We start from the raw sequence: 18,154 nt of genomic DNA, 5'->3' as shown, positions 1-18,154 counted from the left end.
TGACTCTCTGCCCCAAAATACAGAACACTTAACTCATCTGATTTGTTTGAAAAGAGAAATGCCTTACATATTATTTTATTTTTTACAGAGACAGAACACTACCATAAGATATTGAAAATAATTTCAATTCAGGAAGTCATTATTCAGTTAACTCAAGTACATAAATATATGTTAAGTTGCCAAACGTCCACAATGGAACTTCTCTTTTCTTCACAATAAAAGGGGTTTTTGTCTTTCTTATTTACTGATGTATTCTAAACACACCAAGAAAAGTACCTAGCATTTAATAGATTTTCAATAGTTTTTATTGAATTAATGAAAATAACAAATACATGAGTTTGAACTTATCTGTCTATCTATCTATCTATCTAAACCAACTCCCCGTTCATCACCTTAGATAGCATAGGATAAAAGAGAACCAAAAGTTCTGAGAGAAGATATAATCTGTAGTATTCCTTTCGTATTATCGTCAGACGTAGGTTTTTTTTTAAGTTGGTGTTTGCATTTGGTATTCAAGTTCATATTGAAGTATCATAAATCCTTCCCAAGCCTTTCAATTTCATCAATAAGATAGTCAACATCTGTTTGTCTCGTAGCAGGATTAGAAAAGACCATTCGAAAAAAATTTACTTTGTCCCCACATGGCTGGTAGCTTATCATGGCTGTGCCTTCCTCTAGCATCTGTGCTTTAATCTTTGGAGCAATCTGTGTGTAAATGTAAATATTATTAAAAGGGAATTTTACAAGTAAATATGCTTCCACATACTAGATGGCTACATAACTATCATTATCTTAAAATAAATTACAGGCAATTTAAATCTGTCAGAGATAATTTTTAAGAAGCAGCTTAGTACAGAAAAAACCCAGCATTTTCTATATTTATATTGTAGCTCTCGCTACTCCATGATTCACAATTACCAAACTTATAAAATAACTCAAGTGTGCTAGAATGCATTAAAGAAAGTTGTGTGCCGTTTTCCTTATATTTATATGGCAATTCAAATAGAAGTATCTAGGCAAGAGGTAAAATGAAATAGGGAATGGAAAAATAGTAGTATATTTTGGTATTGTAAGTTTCATTATTTGAATTATTATACTACATCTTGAGTTTTCCTACAAGGTCACTGTTTTGCAGCAAATCATAGTTTCTTTGTAAATTTCACAGAGACAAATTCCATTTAATTGTCCTGTACAGCTCCTAAAATGACATTACGCATGTGGCATTGGATCACATTAGTACATTCTTTGGTTATTATCTTACAGCAGTGGCACTGACATTCAGGAAAGCCAGAGTGGGACAGTCTACAACTACTCAACATGCCCCTCCTCAAAACTTCTGCTTCTGCTCATAGTGTACCTTTAAAATGCTACAGATGCCATCCATTATTTAACTTTCCCATAAGTATTTATATAATGGCAGCGCAGAAGTAAATATATATATACATATATTTATATATACATTTATCTCCTTTAATAGCCAGACATTTCACTTAATGTCCTTCCCTATTTAATATTGTAATTAATCAATATGGCCATAAAATAATAAATATTAGTTATTGCCCACAATATTTAAAAAATTTGTCTCATAGTTCCGCCTTGCCTTCCATCCAGGAACCTGTACAGAGTCCTAAGAGAGACAGCTGTCTGGTAAATGGGTTGTGTGGACCTCCAGGAGCCAGCTTGCTAAGTCTGTGTAAATACGTCCCTCACTAACCCTCAGCTGGTAGCAATCACTCTAGTGGAAGATAACATTGATATGTTAAGAAAAAAATTAAGAACTTCACTTAATACTTGCTTCAAACCATAAAATATTTAAATAAGAGGAATTATGCAAAGCAGAAAGCAAAACAAAAAAACATCTCTATTTTCTCTTAGAACTTAAAAAAGAAGTAAAATTATCTAATGATAGAAAAAGTTGATTCCTTGAAACACTGGTATCGGTTTTGTGCAACTTATCCTAGGGCACCTCACAGTACCTAAGATAAGTGGTAGTGATATCAGCATAACTCAAAAGTTTTGGTATTATTATAAAATGTATATACATATATGATGAATGCTTAATATAGTTAAAAACTTACAATAAATATAGGTGATAAATAACATATAAAGGTGGTGATTCTCTTTATTTTAATATATATTATTAAGGTAAAGATGAAATACCCCATTACCATGATATTCATCTGGATTTTTTTCAAGATCGTCATTGATCTGTAATAAAATCTCTCTCAGATTCTTGCTCAGATGACCTTATCATAAGTATTTCAAATCTGATAACACTTCTTAAAGTACTTCTTCTGTTGCTCTTAGAGATTATAATTATTTATATTCTTGTCTTCTCTCCCACTAAGCCTTTTAGCCAACTTTAGACCAGAATTCTGTCTTACTCATTTCATACCTCTAACTCCTAGTGGAATACCTGGCAAATATTAATTGATGAATGAATTAACCAAAGGGGAGGAAATTCAGCTGATTGCATATTAAGCACTCAATATATGTTTTTCAATTATATAAATGATGACTGGATTAATGTGCAAAATGACTGATAGGTTGAGATTTCACTTGGCTCCATATGAGTATTAAACCAATGGCTTGGGACCACATGACCGCTAAAAACTAACCAATCAAACTAACCAGACACATTATTTAAAAGGAAATATTAGAATTAAAAACTCTACACACACACACACACACACACACACACACACTTACCTTTTGGAGTTCTTGATCTCTTTCAAAACCTTTTGGGATATGTTTAAGTCTTGGTGGGAAGTACCAGAAGCAGACATTGGTGAACTCAGGCTAAACCAAAGATAAATTTTATGTCTTCTTAAATCCCTACCTAATTCCTTAGTGATTTTATAAGCATCCTTAAAGCCCTACTTAATTTCTTAATTATTTCAGAAGTATTTTAATTAATTTAATTTTTGATACATTTAAAAATAATTTTTGAGGGCCTAATACATGTCAAGCACTAGATACGGAAATAAAAGAAATAGCCACTGTCCCCACAGAAAGCCCAGTCTGGCATGGGCTCTTGTTGTCTTTCCCCAACACCTCTCCTACCATAATTTTCCATGATTCCCTTATCTATGCAGGTTGTCCTCCCCATGCTCTGGTCTATTAATTTCTTCAAAGATCTTTAGCCATCCATCCCATACCCATTCTACAAAATATTTTAAATATTTTAATGATAATGCCAATTTTATATTTGAGAAAGATCATTGGGGTTGGAGTATGGACTACTGATTAAAGGAAAGAATAATTGAAGAGAGAATACTAATAAATAAGATGGTATAGTAATTCAGGATACGGAGAGGACTTCACTAAACCAAGGGCTGTGGGTATAGATAGGAGGGTTTACATTTTCAAAATCTTCAAAGCATAGAATTGATCTTTGTTGGGCTTTCAAGATAAATTCAAGTTTTCTGGTTTCAGTGACTGGATGTCTTTCACATAGACAAAGAGAACTTACATTTTCCTCTCTGCAAGGAACTTTTCTACTGATTCAATCATAAAATTTAATCAATTAGAAAAGCTCCTTGCAGAGAGGAAAATAAACTATCAGAGGATGCATAGTATTAAAAACAAACCCCTTTACTTCTAGTTTCCACTTAAGACTGAGAGAGAGCTAACGAAAATTAAGACCATGCTGTAATCAGAGGAAGACAATTTAGAAGAGAGACAAAGCACCTTTGTTTCCTTATAGTTACTCTCATTAGCATAACAGTGATTGCCACTGGATAGTTGACTGGGCCTTGAAGAGGAAGACAGATACAGTGCTAGCAAAATTCTCAATTTGTCATTAATATCTACTTAGCACCTTAATAACGATTTACCAAAGATGATCATATAATTTAAAGGAACAGTTAAATTACTCTTGATTCAGTGCCAGAGAAATCAGAAAAGCAAATATAGTCAAATAATTTTAATTGTCTTAAAAAATAAAAGGCTGAATAGAATCATCAAATTAAGGCTTTTGGACCCTTGGCTTGTAAGATATAGAACTTAAATGAAAAAGGTTTTAAAATCTAAATAGTTTGCATTTAGATCAAATAAAATATTTATGATCATTGTTAAGTATACTTTTAAAACTATCCCTTAGTATTAGATAGGGAACAGAGTCAGGTAAGAATATCCAGCAAAGAAAGTTTACATCCATTAAACGATCTCAAAAAAAACAAAACTAAGAGTCCTTACCTCTGCATCAAGCACAAGCTTAAAGTTATCTTTTTTCTTTAAAACATTATAGAAGTATTTTGCAAGTTCCATATATCTGTTGATCTGTGCCTCAAAGCCAGAGGTTCCCTGTAATTTAAAAAAAGAATTAAAAGAAAGCTTCCATTGAAGTAAGTTTCTTTAAACTACATTGAAGAATTTCCTGAAATTTATTAAATTTATTTAAATGTACTTACTTTTAAAATGTGATTATTATCTTACTAATAGCACGTGTTATCTACATCACTGCATTTTTGTTTCTATCTCCTTGAACTGCTTTTACTCCCTACTGTCTGTGGAACTTGAGGCAAGTTACTTAGCCTTTCTAAGTTTCAAAAGCCTAGATCTACAAATGTTTGCTAAATATTTTGACAGAAAATTTTTATCTGTCTGTTATGTAGAGCAAGTTTTTAAAAATTATATGTAATGATGTGAGGAGTAGGAAAAATACTAGGAATAAAGCCCTTGGCATACTTGTCGGGATAGTGTCTTTAAAAACTAACGGTTGCTGAGCTTCTGCTGTATCCTTGGCATGTGGTTTCGTGCTTATACACTTGGTCTAATTTACTCTTAGAAGAACCTTATGAGGTGGGGAACTAAGGCCAAGACAAGCTGACCAGTCACTATCTCCATTCACCTTCTTTCCCTTGGTTATTTCTGCTTATGTCGTGGTTCTAAATAGCACAGATATGCTGATGACTCGCCTACTTATATTTCATCCAACACCTCATCTCTGAACCTCAGGCATATAATAAACTGCTTATTCAAATCTCCACTGACAAGAGTAATAACGTCTCAAAATGAATTGCCAAAACTGAACACCTGATCTTTCTATACACACTGTTTCTCTCACAATCTTCCCAATCTCAATAATATAACAATTTTACTCTTTAGTTGCTAAGGCCCAAAACATTGAAGTGATTCTTATCCTTGATCTTCCTCTTTTTCTCACACTCCATATCTAATATTTTGGCAAATTCCACTTGGTTTACCTTCAAAATCTCATTAGAATCTAATATTTCTTATTCACTGCCATTATGCAGGCCCATTCACTCTCTCCTGCATTATTCAAAGTGCTCCCCAGCTGATCTCTTTGCTCCTGTCCATACATCTATTGTCCATGCTGAGGGTATGCAGTAACATTTATTCTAGGCTAGTATAGTGTAGAGCCTTTCCAACCGTATGAGGTGGTACTCCAGTGTGTTCTCAATACTTAAGCCTTTGTGATCAGAGCTGGCTTCACGGGCATACAGCCTGTGCAGTAACATAGGCCCCCATACGCAGAAGGGTTTCATGTTTAATTTAATGCTGTGCTGTCACTGTCCTGTAATACTTTAAAAGTTTATCTTGAACTGTGTTTTGTAAGTGAAGTCCAACGGGATAACGGATCATACATGTGAGCTAAGGTGATGCATGCAACATACATATCTCCCATTCCTTGCCACCCCATTCACACATAGCATTTACCGTGCACAATGAGCATAGAATTCCACTGAACTCACAATAAGTGGGAGCTCAGTGACACAAAATGCAAGAACAAGGTAAACATGCTGCATCTACAACTCAGTAAGCAGGGATACTAAGGGTCCCAAGAGGCCACACTTTCTGTTTAAGTCAGAGCTTATTGCCAACACAAACAGAAGGTGATGGAATTCTAAGAAGCATTAATAACTGAGGAACCCTTTCATATCTTTCTTATTCAAGTTTTGTCTTTTATTAACCAGCTCCCCCCACCCTAACCATATATGATCTCCTTGTTGTGTCTTAGACACAACAGGCATGCTTCTGTCTCACGGCTTTGAATTTGAGATTCCCTTTAGCCACAGTTCCCCTAAATATCAGCATGACCCCTTCTTCACTTTCTTCAGATTTTTGCTCAAATGTAACCTTCTTATTGACAATTACCCCCATTTAAGATTACAAATACTCACCCCCAGCACTCCTTCACTCCTTATCCTTTTTCAATGCTTGTTTTTCTCCATAGGAATATGGATCAAATGTGCAAAAAGTTTTGATTATATGACCATGTGGTCAGAAGCACCAACCCTCACAATATTGAACAAATATTGGTTTGGAAAAGGCATTGTCAATCTTTGAAATGCTTAAAAATAGGAGTGATTAAATATGAATGGACTAATTTCTTGAGATAACCACTTTATCATTTGATGTTATGCCAGATATTTTTCCTTGAGGGCAATCTGTTTCAGAGGGAAGCTGTATGTAGTTGAAAAGAAGAAAAACTTGCAGAAAAGTTAATAGAAATTATTGATAAAGAATATTCCTACTCTTGATTCTGAAGAAGTGGTGCTAAGGATCTTTGAAATAGTTGGCATAGAGCTTATTACTCTCCAGGAATTTTCCATATAGAACTTTTGGCGGCATTCATGCCTATTAAATTGGCAATGAAAACTATCAGGACTTACGTCCTTATTGTGAATGCATCTTTAAGTTTCTTCATAAAAAGTCTACAGAGACTGAATAGTAAAGACAATAGCACTTCTATTCTGAACTATATTGGACTCTATTAGACCAGGTCCTCCAAAAAGTAGACACTAAGATAAGATTAAAGTGCAAGGATTTTCTTAATGAAAGTACCTGTGCGAAAGACAGGGAGAAGGAGCCACTTAGACTTGGAGGGCTATCAGACTGGGAATAAGTCTGACCCTAAGTGAAGGGGAAGAGGAAAGGTGGGGTAGAAGCATCTTAGACTGCCACCAAGTTTAAGGAAGATTTGAAAAGCCACTGGGGAGTCTTCACACCAAATCAGCTCTCAGAAGAGTCTCGTGTCTCTCAGGAATGGGAATGCCTTAGAATTGCTGCCATGCTCAGTCATTGGCTGGGAAAAAACTGTGGAAAGCATAGCCTTGGGGCAAATGCAATTATGAATTTAAGAGAAGCAGATGGAGCTCTTGGACAGTTAAGCTCCCTATAGCATTCTCACAGCCCAAACAGATTCATGTTATGAGTCTAAAACCAGTCCAACCCATTTAGAGAATCCATCCAAAAAGAAGCTTTTGCATTATACTTGAGTTTGCATATGTAATCAGTGTTTGAAGAATCTTGTATGTTTTCTTAACTTATTTTTATAACCTATCATAGAATATTATAATTAATTTTATTTATAAGGTACATAAATTTCATTAATGATGGCTCCTCTTTCTACTATCAATGAAGCAGTTATTGTGTAATTAGAGTAAACAAGGACAAAACAGAATTTTTTAAATTTATATCTCTAGACTTTGCTCTTAATGCCCATTATTTTGTAAATAATGCTGATGGAGGCTCACATTTCAAGTGTTTAAATATTTAATAGTCATAAATCATGCTAACAAACTTGCAAGTCAACTCCTTTTTAAGCCTGCTGTGGATATTTACCTGAACCTGATTTCCATTGTATAGAAATATTCTTTTCTGAGAAAAGCATTTCCATTTCACCCTATACTGAGTTTCTCTGTAATCTCTGCTCCCATTGAATAATAAATAAATATAATAATAAAATCTTTGTTATCTTTCCAGGAGTCAAATGCTTTCATTCTGGGGCAAAGGTGGGCAGAGATCTCTCTTTCCTCTACCAAAAGATTTCTTTGCATTGCATTCGGGAATAAACATAAGCTCTTTCTCTCCTCCTTTCCCTCTCTCCCTCTCAGAGTGGGTGTGCCAGCTTATATATAAGATTCCAGCTTCCCAACTTCGGGCTCCCTCTTCTGTAATATAAATCCCCTTTGCAAACGTGGGGTGATGTGACATGCCCTCCTCGTGTTCCCCCAAGGGGGAAGTGGGGTGTGGGAAATTGACACTGAGATATTCTGTAAGTAAATAATTGATCTTCCTCTGACCCAGAAACCTTATGTTTACTGAAGGATGAAATAAATACATATAGATACTAAAAAATCATCGGTCAAGTCTGTTTTATAGAAGGCCAAACAAGGTGGTCCAGGTACACAACTCTCTGAGGGTCTGGCTTAATCCATATCAGACTTGCTTATCTGTGTCTTTTAAACTGTAGGTAGTAGCCTGTAAGTGGGTAATAGAAACAATTAAGTTTTTCTTTCAATGAGATAGAGTAGAATAGAAAATACTAAAGAATTTCACAAATTATAGATTTTTTCCTGAAACTTTTGTTCTAATTACAGTGTGTGTGTGTGTGTGTGTGTATGTGTGTGTATGTCATTAGGCCACAACATCAAATGCATTTCTTACTGTGGATTGTGTTAAAAAGTCTGAATGCCACTCTTTTATTGCATGAAGGAATAGACGAACTATATGACCCTTTACATAATCCTTTACACATATAATTTCTTTTTAAAATGTTTTGATACATGTTGAGCATTTGCGAATTCAAGGATGAACCTCATGACAAGTGTCTAGGTACATATACTCTGATCTAAGCGAAGTCAAGCTATATGCTTTGACAGCTAAGCTATGGGAGAAATGTCAACCTCTTAAAAAGCTGAGGAGGTTCATGAAAGTATTTACATAAATAAAGCTGTACAGAATCGGATTGAGGGATATTTGGATTATCAGTGTCTGAAAGGTCTACATAAATATTTGAGCTTCGTGCTTACAAAAATTTGAGCTTAGAAGATTTTTAAAGCAAGTTTAACAAATTTCCAAATTGGCTAATTAAAAATCTTCAGGAAAAAGAACTTGCAGAATGCGTATCTTTGAATAACGAAAATTATCAGTGACACCTCCAAGATGAACTAATTGCCAATGTCTTCCGGGGTAACTGATTACATAGATTCCTATATCAGAGTGCTGATTATACACCAGGTTGTTGCTGGGTGATTTCCATGAAAAGTGATGTCTCTGGTTTTGGAGTAGTAGATTTCTAACAAAAGAAGAGACTTCAGATTAAATAATAGGGTCAGTAATATATTAAAGATGCTGTCAGTTCATGCCAAAGCTTTCATCTGCACAGAATCTAATGTCCATCTTTCTATAGAGGATTGAATTAGGAAGAGGGTGATAGAAATAGCTTCCTAAAAGCATGTCAATTATCTAAGTCAATAATTATAAGCAAGGAGCAGGAGATGCAGAACATGTCTTACTGTTGTCACAATCTTTGGAGAGACTCTATCTGCTGACCTTGACTATAAGGTAGATTGAACATTCGGGCAATAAAGCGTTCACATCTGAGAATCTATATTGATGTCAAGTAGCTTGACCTATTACCAATTCCAATCAGTAAAGGAGAAAAAACAGTTTTTAAAAAGAGCTGTAGGGGAGCCAGCCTGGTGGCATAGTGGTTAAGTTTGCACTCTGCTTCGGCGGCCCAGGGTTCACAGGTTCGGATCCTGGGCACGGACCTAAGCACCACTTGTTAAACCATGCTGTGGTGGCATCCCACATACAAAACGGAATAAGACTGGCACAGATGTTAGCTCAGGGACCATCTTCCTCAAGAAAAAAGAGGAAGATTGGTAACAGGTGTTAGCTCAGGGTCAATCTTCCTTGCAAAATGAAAAAAAGCTGCAGGGCTGGCCCTGTAGCATAGTGGCTAAGCTCGGTGCACTCAACTTTGATGGCCCAGGGTTTGTGGGTTTGGATCCCAGGCACGGACTTACACCACCCATCAGCCATGCTGTGGTGGCCATCGACATACAAAATGGAGGAAGATCGGCACAGATGTTAGCTCAGGGCAAATCTTCCTCGCCAAAAAGAAAAACTAAAAAACAAAAAAACTGCAAACCAGTTTATATTCCTGCCAGATTTTTATCCCTGCAATTTGGTAGAGTATATAGTAATGGTGGAATATACCCCAATTTTTTCCAACTCAGTTAGAATTTTGATCTGAGAAATGAAGCTTTCCATTTGCAATTAGAAATATAGCAGTTTCCTTGGGAGATGTTTAGAAAAATAATGGGGCTGTAATTTGGGGCTAATAGAGCTCTAAAAAATTGGAATAGTCTATACTTTGCATCTGAATAAATAAGACCTAATAAAAGAGGTGGCAAATCCCTACCTTTGCTTTCCACATTAACCATAGCTTAAAGATATCCACATGTCGCCCACACTGAATAGTCTTATCCCCAGTGTCAAAGTCAACATTGTAGAGTTTATCAGGCTGGAAAAGATATCCAGCTTGCATCTGGTTGCAGGCTTCCAGAAGACCCTAAAAAAGCAATAATATACCTTACATGTAAGTCATATACATTTCACTAAGAAATCACAATTATTTATTTCAACTAAGTTAGCATTTCTACTTTACATGCACACCTAAATAGAATTTTGTTTATTCTATACAAAAATGTTAGGCGCTTAGGATTTTGGTATATTCAGTTGTTCTTACGATTTATCTGGAACAGCAGGTGGTGTAATTGGATTAATATTTGTCTATTTTTCTTTAACTTTTTCAAAAGCATTGAAGTTTTGCTGCTCTTTTGAAATTAGGTGCCTATCATAATTTGAAGTTAATGAGAACTGAGTGCCTGGGTCACTTTAACTAAACTATCCCCTCAATCACCAATGTACGTGCCAGTCAGTAAACTGCTCTCATGGCCACAGTAGGTAGAGAACAAAGGAATCCGTTCATTTAATTTTGTGCTTTCCAAGCCATTTCCTCTCACCTAAAAGATGTTAAAAACATTCCTCCTCAGTGTTAAAGAGTGGAGAAACATTTGCTTTGGATGGTTAAGAAATACTCAGTAGAAGGAAGTAATCTTTTCCATCACCCCATTAAAGAGAGACTTTTCTCAAAGGCTGTGTGTTGCTACAGCACAACAAAGGCAACATCTGTGCGCACTGACAGGGTGTGGTTTAAATATATAACAAGCATAACTCTTTCTATAGGGAGCAAATAAGATATTTATTCTGTGTTTATTATACACCGGACATTTCACAAATATTGTATCATTTGATCTTCACAGAAAACTCATGACATTGGTACTAGTACATCATTTTACAGATTGAAGAAACTAGTACTTTAATGTGTTAAGTAATTTTCAAGGTCATATATCTACATAGTGATGGATTTGGGAGCTGACAAAAGGGCAGTTTGTCTTGGAGTATCTGGAAACCCAACTTCCAAAGAAAGGAAACTCACACTCTTTTTTAGGGTAGGCTATTGATCTAGGGAAACGACCGCAGTGTGGTGGGAAGCATTGTAGGATTTGGGGGAAATGGAATAGAAATGATACCTTGAAAAGGAGAGTACTTTATGTGCGTATATCTTGGGTGTCCTATTTACACATGTAATTATTTTCTCTTTAGTCTACCTCAAACTCCCATTTTAATTTTTTGTTAGATAAGCGTTGGAGACTATTTAAAATAGCTAAAACAGTATAATCAATATGATTTCTGCCTATCCCTTCTAATGAGAAGATTAAGTTACGTTTACTCATTAAGGCAACAAATATTTGTAGCACCTACAATCTGTCACACACTGCTGGGACAGTGGATTCGTGATAAGGAAAACGGTGGCAGAGCGTTGCCCGCATGAGTTTACGATCTGGGTTGCAGGAGGCTGGGTGGGTAAGCGTGGGGCTACTTCAACATATCATGGGTGAAGAAATCAGAAAAGACTGCAGAAAATTTGTATTTGAGCCCTACACGTAACGGTAGCAGAAATCTGAAAGTTTAATATAGACGTGTTAGCAAGGGGAAAGGGGAACAAACTCAAAAGCTTCTTAAAGAAAAAAAATGCAGCCACACTGTAGTTCCTGGGTACTGGACACACACCAGTGGGAAGGAAGGATTAGCTTGTTACCCTGCAGGCTTGGAACACAAGGCAGCTGCATTTTATTGATGAGACTCTGCTGTCATGTGGCCAACTAAGCAGACTCTGAAGCAGCGCTAATAGTTCCAGCCTAAGTTGGTGGCAATGGCCCAGACTGGGAGAGGGTAAAGATTCTCTTAGAACTAGGAGAGGTGAAGTAGGCATTACGTACTCAGGAGTAAGCTAGGAGTACCAGGTAAGGCAGTACAATAGGAAGACAGGCTATTTTTATATCCAAACCCTTTGGATTGCTTTTGAGTAAAGAAAAAAAGCTATAAATGATAACTACGTAAAATCTGTTTGCATTTCTGACAGCTAAGTAGAGATAAGAATTCTCTCATTGAGCTTTAATTGCACCTCTCCTTGGAGGAGATCATGGGCTTATCTCCTTGTACGGCATCACCTTTACTATTGACAGAGATAAAGTACACAAACATAAGCAGAAAATAATTTCACACAACCCGTAAATTTGTGTTTTTTATGCTAAAAGTATATCGAAGTTACTCGGTTACCTGCACTTAAAAGAAGTTCTATTTTTGGTCCTACACTCTGAGATAACAAATTGGCCAGTGCGTCAAATTTGACACCTAGGAAATGTTTTGTTTTTTCATGGTGTTTTTAGGAAGTGGGGCATGAATGATCAGGTTTTCCACAGACCTTGTCGTCACTGTCTATTGTCTCATCCTAGGTCTTATGCACACATTGAGCTACTACCTGTGCTCCATAGTTGTTTGATTTTGTGGCACCTCAGTTACCCAGTGGCCACTTGAAAATCAAGGAGGAAGGATCAGTGTTCCTCAGTAGGGCAAATTGTGGTACACTATGTTAAGTCAATGAGGCCATAATTATTTTGGTTTTATTAACATTCACAATGAAGCCAGTCATCACTAAGACATCCATTATGTCATGACTTAAAAATAGAGATCATTTACTTTTTCCCGGATCAGGATAGCAGAGCACTGAAGGGGGACACCCATGAGTTTATGTGGATTCCAGGTCACCGAGTTGGCCCTAGGTGATAAAACAGCTCCAGTGAGTACTCACAGTCTAATGGAAGGGAATAGAAGCCTAAGCAGCTTCTTTTGCTTTCACAAGCAATAGCCCAGGTCTCACCTTTCAATGCCACTGAGTTTATAGGAGTGGTTTCTGGACAGCAGCAATCCACCTCCCCAAGCTGCCTACAACAGGATACAAAGGACACGAGTTCTTATGTTAATAATTTCTTTTTAATTTGCATTGACTACTTTTTCTATGTGAAATTTATTTCAAAAGTTGATGAAGATTTAATTGCTATGCTAGATAATTATAAACTTGGCTATAATTATCCTACTTACAAGAACAATGCATTTTAAAATTTCCTCCTATGAATCCTCATTGTCTATTCATGACACAGTAAAGTTTTAGGTTTCTAATTAATTCAGACACCTTCTGTATAATTGCCAGAGACAGATAAAAAAAAGTTGGCATCAAATTTGGCAATGCTACAGAAAAATTAAAGTCTCTATCATATTATATAACTTTAAATTTGTCCAACTCTACTCAAAGCCAAGGAAATTTTTGCCCAACGTCACTGTACCAAATTAATAGCATCAAAAGTTTCGATTTCCTTAACAGTTATTAATTAAAAAATGTATATTAGAGTAATGGGCTAAATCTTTGGATTTCAAATTGGGTTTAGCTATTTTTTCACATTGATTTTCTACATTGTTGGTTGAATATGTGTAGAGTTTTGGACTTTTTAAAATCACTTGATACTAGTGTAGCTCTTTCCATGATCCTGTATTAGTCCATTTAAAATCACTTGTGCAAATAAGACTATTCTTTCTCTATATTTATTCATTATAAAAATTAGTTTACAGAGAAATTTTCGTCTTGCCCACAATGCCAATTAAGAAATTTTAAGGATTGTTCACAGGATACATTTTTTTAAAAGGGAAATGATGAACCAGATTGAAAGATGTGACCTACTTACATCTACATGCATCCAGAGGTTGTGCCTCTCACAAATATCTGCAATGTCCTGGAGAGGGTCGAAGGCCCCCAACACTGTGCTGCCAGCTGTGGCAGTGACACAAAAAGGAGTCTGGCCCTGGTGATGGCAAAAGCTAAATCATTCTTACAGTCTCATGGAGTCCACAGGCATGTTAATATTGTTACTTAACCACTACATGTCTGCACCTCAGGAAGCCGGGTGACATTGCTGAAGGGCGTTAAGAACCTGACGACTTCAGATATTCTCAGGGGGCTGGAGAAAGGAGCTTAACCAGATGAAGTGCTATCCCTACCATCACGCCTGAGTTTCACTTATTACTACTTCTCCGTGAATTTATTTTCATAAAATAACACCACAAAAATAGAGATGACCAAATTCCTTTATTTAGGAAATAGTTTGATAACTTTTCTTTTGATATTTAACAGAAACAAAACTATTAGAGAAATACTGCACTGTTATTTAATTATTTCACTTCAATTTTATAAGGAATTTCCTCCATTTAGGGATTATTTTATTTCTGCTAGCAATTATCTTATCAATTGTTTTCCAATAATGAATATAGGTCAAGAAAATAAGATGCATTTGCATGTTAAATATGGAACTGTAGAACATACCTTTCTTTTAGCTTGTAATATATTTTTCTCTAACTCAGCTGGAATCATCTTTCCCCTTAAAAATGCAAATATACATTGATCTATTATGAGTGAAAAAACATATTGATTCTATAAATTAGGAGAATAAATTATATGCAGGAGAAAAAATAGTTTTTAGTGTCTCTCAAAGGTATTTATTGGTTTATAAATAGGTGTTAGATAAATGCTCAGTTGCCTAAAACCAATGTTACATATCACGTTGTTTGAATTAAAGAGTGCTTAGTTTACTATTTAGTCATCTTAAAATTTGCATTACTTACTAATCAGAAGATTCTGGTCTTTCTAAGAAAGATAGAGAATGATAAAATTTATTTTTCTCTTTCTTTCTTCCTTTCTTTCTTTTCTACCTTCTTTCCTTTCTCTCTCTCTCTCTTTATAAAATAAAGCCCTCTTGACATCAAAGTAGAAAAATCAAGTATCCAAACTGAGAGGGGGTAAAGAGAGTGGTATGAATTCAGTTGGCCTCACATTTCTTCACAGCAAATTTCTGCGAAAAAACAAAAGCCAGTATTTTTCTACTTCATTTAGCTATCAGACTAAAGACCAGCATATCTGTTGATGATTAACTAGAAGGGTTCCTGTTAAAGTCAGGAATAGGATAAAACTGCTCACTTCCATCAACATTACAGTATTTTTTTCTGATGAAATAATCTATTAGGTAGGTAGGTGATAGATAGATAGATAGATAGATAGCAAATAAAATAGGAAAAGATCCTAATATTAGAAGATGTTCATTGTTTCAAAGGCCAACAATTTTTTTGTCTTCAAACATCATTATATTGATGTCAATATACTCGAAAGAGGGAACAGGTACATGGCAGTCCCACTTACATGAGACCATATTTAGTGAAGAAATTTTAACAATAGGATAGGATAACTTTGGTGCCTCTTAATAATTAATTCTAGTTAAAATTCATTGAAACTAATCTGGTAGAGTATTCTTGCTAAAGATTAGAATAATAAGAAAGTGGAATTTTAGTCTACGAAGACTAATAAAAATTTTTTATAATAATAAAATTTTTATAATAATTTTTTAAATTACTTAAAAAATTTTCTGATAAAAAATTTTGAGAATATATTAAGAAACATACCTTTCATCACATTTTACTTCAATTACATTATCAGTTCCAATACCAAGGATTGCGGCAGCTTTCTTTACTGAATAATGACCCTTGGGCAAAAATGAAAATGAGAAAGGCATGAATTTTCTGCGTTAAATAATCATTTACCCTAGGGCATTCGGGGCATAAAGGCATGACTTTGAACGGGTTTGTGCATGTATACATGTATACACACAAGTACAGGTACCAAGCTGTTTCCAGACCCTCATCATGATGCTTGTTGAGATGAAGAAGATTGTAGCTCTTCTTTCTAGAAGGCACTGTCACAGAACACAACTCTTCAAGTGCAGTAGGTGTATGAATATTCTAGTTCTTTGTATACACATGAAGACATGTCATTTATAGATTTAGTGATAATGGCCTCCAGGGAAATCCTTACATATTCAGGACAGCTCTCACTCTTGCATTACAAAGTTTTTTTTAAAAAAGAGCAATTCCTGGAGAAACGCATTCCTTCTTGTGATATTTGCAATACTTAATTCTGACTTTGACACCAACTTTGATTTCTTGCCTTCTAGATAACTATTATTTCCTTGTATCATTCTACCGGATATAAATAATATCAGTAAGATGGAGATAGTAGCAGGCAAAAGACAAATTGGCCTGGCCTATTTTTAGTTGCCAAGAAAAGACTACAGGTATGAGAGAAAAAAAATACAGAAATTTAAAACCCTAACCATGCTTTCATTTCAATAGAAAATACAGGTTAAATTTACATAATGGAATTTCGGCTTATTTACTCATTATATTTAAAAATTGTATGTCAAATGATGAAAACGACATTTGTAAACAAGCATTTTAAGTTAAGCTTTATAGTAAATTACATATGCAGCAGTGATCTCCCACTTGATAACATGCATATGTATAATGCTAATTTGAGTTCCGTAGTAGAAGCATATTGCAAACACATTTCAAAGAAATCCTGTTTTTCCAGGTATTTTTATCTAGAATTCTAAAACTGGAACTACTATTACGCTTTAAGATTACAAGCACTGCTGTGGTAGAAGGAAAAAAGTGACCAGATTTATTAGAAGGATGAATTTTTTTAAAGAAGTTTTGATGCTCTGTACAAGATTGGAACATTAAAACAGACCCATCTGAGGATATATTGTCAATATCAGAAACATTCGGTTGATAGCCTAGTCTATAAAAATAAAGCTTTGTTTTCAACTGGTTTCTTTAGTCCCAACTGGAAAAATAAAACATTAATCACATTCTTGTTCTCTTCATTCAATGTTAAAGAGAACCATTAAATCTTTGAAACTTTTATGGCTTAATTTTTCTTTTTTTGGTGAAGATAGCAGAACGTTTTATATTTATAATCACATTTTTTTCTGTAGTTTCTCATATGTTGAAATTAAATTTTAATCCTGAATTATTGGTATTGCTAATCTAGAGAGCCTGTATTGACTGGAAGGTTGTTTTTTTCCCTTTCCAATATCAATAGATCCAGATAGAGAGATTACTGAATATATTTAATGAAAAAAATGAAGCTAACATTCTCAGTCTTCCAACTACTTTATCAGTTTATTTTAGAAGATTCTTAAAAGTTGGAAAAATCTGGACTTGACACTTACTTGTTCGGAAACAAATAATACGATGCCTGGAAGCACTGTCATGCCTTTTCTTTTTATCTCTGGATATTGTTTATAACGAGCTATTAATATACCATAGAGGTTTGATATACTCCCACCTATGGAAGAGAAACAGCAACTGATAATCTAATTTCAAAATCAGAAATATTCACTGAAATCATGACAACTTGAGAGCTTTCTGAAACTAAAGTGGTGCCAAATCAGTGATGTTATTTTTGAAAGATACTTCCTGAAAGTGCTGAGAGAAAGACCAGACAACACAACTCACAACTTTTAGATTTCTGGAAACTTTGTTTGCAATTATAACCAACACAATGGCTCGTGAACATTTCTGTCTCAAAGATAACAGTATGAGCTAAAATATATTTTGAGTGTCTCCTAACATGTAATTCATTTAGCATATAGAAATGATTTCTTGCTTTTTCTTACCAGGTGAAAATAATCCATCTCCCTCTGTTTCTCCCCAACCAATAATTTCATACATTTTCTTGAGAAGAATTGTCTCCATGACTGTAAATACTGGAGCTATTTCATATGTAAACCTATAATACATATATAGAAATTCTACTGTGAATTATATTAAATGGAAGAGAATAAATAACATCATTTCCTAAATAAGATTTTGTACATTTTTGTATTCTGTAGCAGACTCTACAAGAAATAGTTAAATTTTATATGCTCTGAATTGCCCCTTCCAGATGAAGTTTATTAGTTCTAAGAAGAAAGTTTCATGCTTTCCATTGTCTTGTACAGTAGCTGGGAATTTTTTTCCCAAGAAAAGAACTTTTAAAGCAACTCCTCTCCCCTCAGCACACACACAATACTGTTAGGGTCAGAAAATGTCCAGTTATCAAGAAAAT

General features: G+C 35.0%; 1 protein-coding gene across 1 annotated transcript; it reads right to left on the bottom strand.

The window, feature by feature from the left end:
* Positions 1-287: 287 nt before the first annotated feature.
* LOC100055638 (glutamate decarboxylase 1-like) lies at positions 288-17,806 on the bottom strand. The gene is made up of 11 exons (XM_014727809.3): positions 17,724-17,806; positions 17,277-17,392; positions 15,670-15,749; positions 14,540-14,594; positions 13,905-14,021; positions 13,046-13,110; positions 12,865-12,943; positions 10,181-10,330; positions 4,198-4,305; positions 2,710-2,799; positions 288-705 (listed from the first exon to the last, which is right to left on the bottom strand). The coding sequence occupies exons 1-11, from the start codon at positions 17,800-17,802 to the stop codon at positions 532-534; spliced, it is 1,113 nt and encodes a 370-aa protein (XP_014583295.3). The 5' UTR covers positions 17,803-17,806; the 3' UTR covers positions 288-531.
* Between the last annotated feature and the right edge of the window lie 348 nt (positions 17,807-18,154).

Source organism: Equus caballus, chromosome 8 (genome assembly GCF_041296265.1).
Source record: "Equus caballus isolate H_3958 breed thoroughbred chromosome 8, TB-T2T, whole genome shotgun sequence".
Lineage (NCBI taxonomy): Eukaryota > Metazoa > Chordata > Mammalia > Perissodactyla > Equidae > Equus > Equus caballus.
This window is presented reverse-complemented; position numbering and strand designations above follow the sequence as displayed.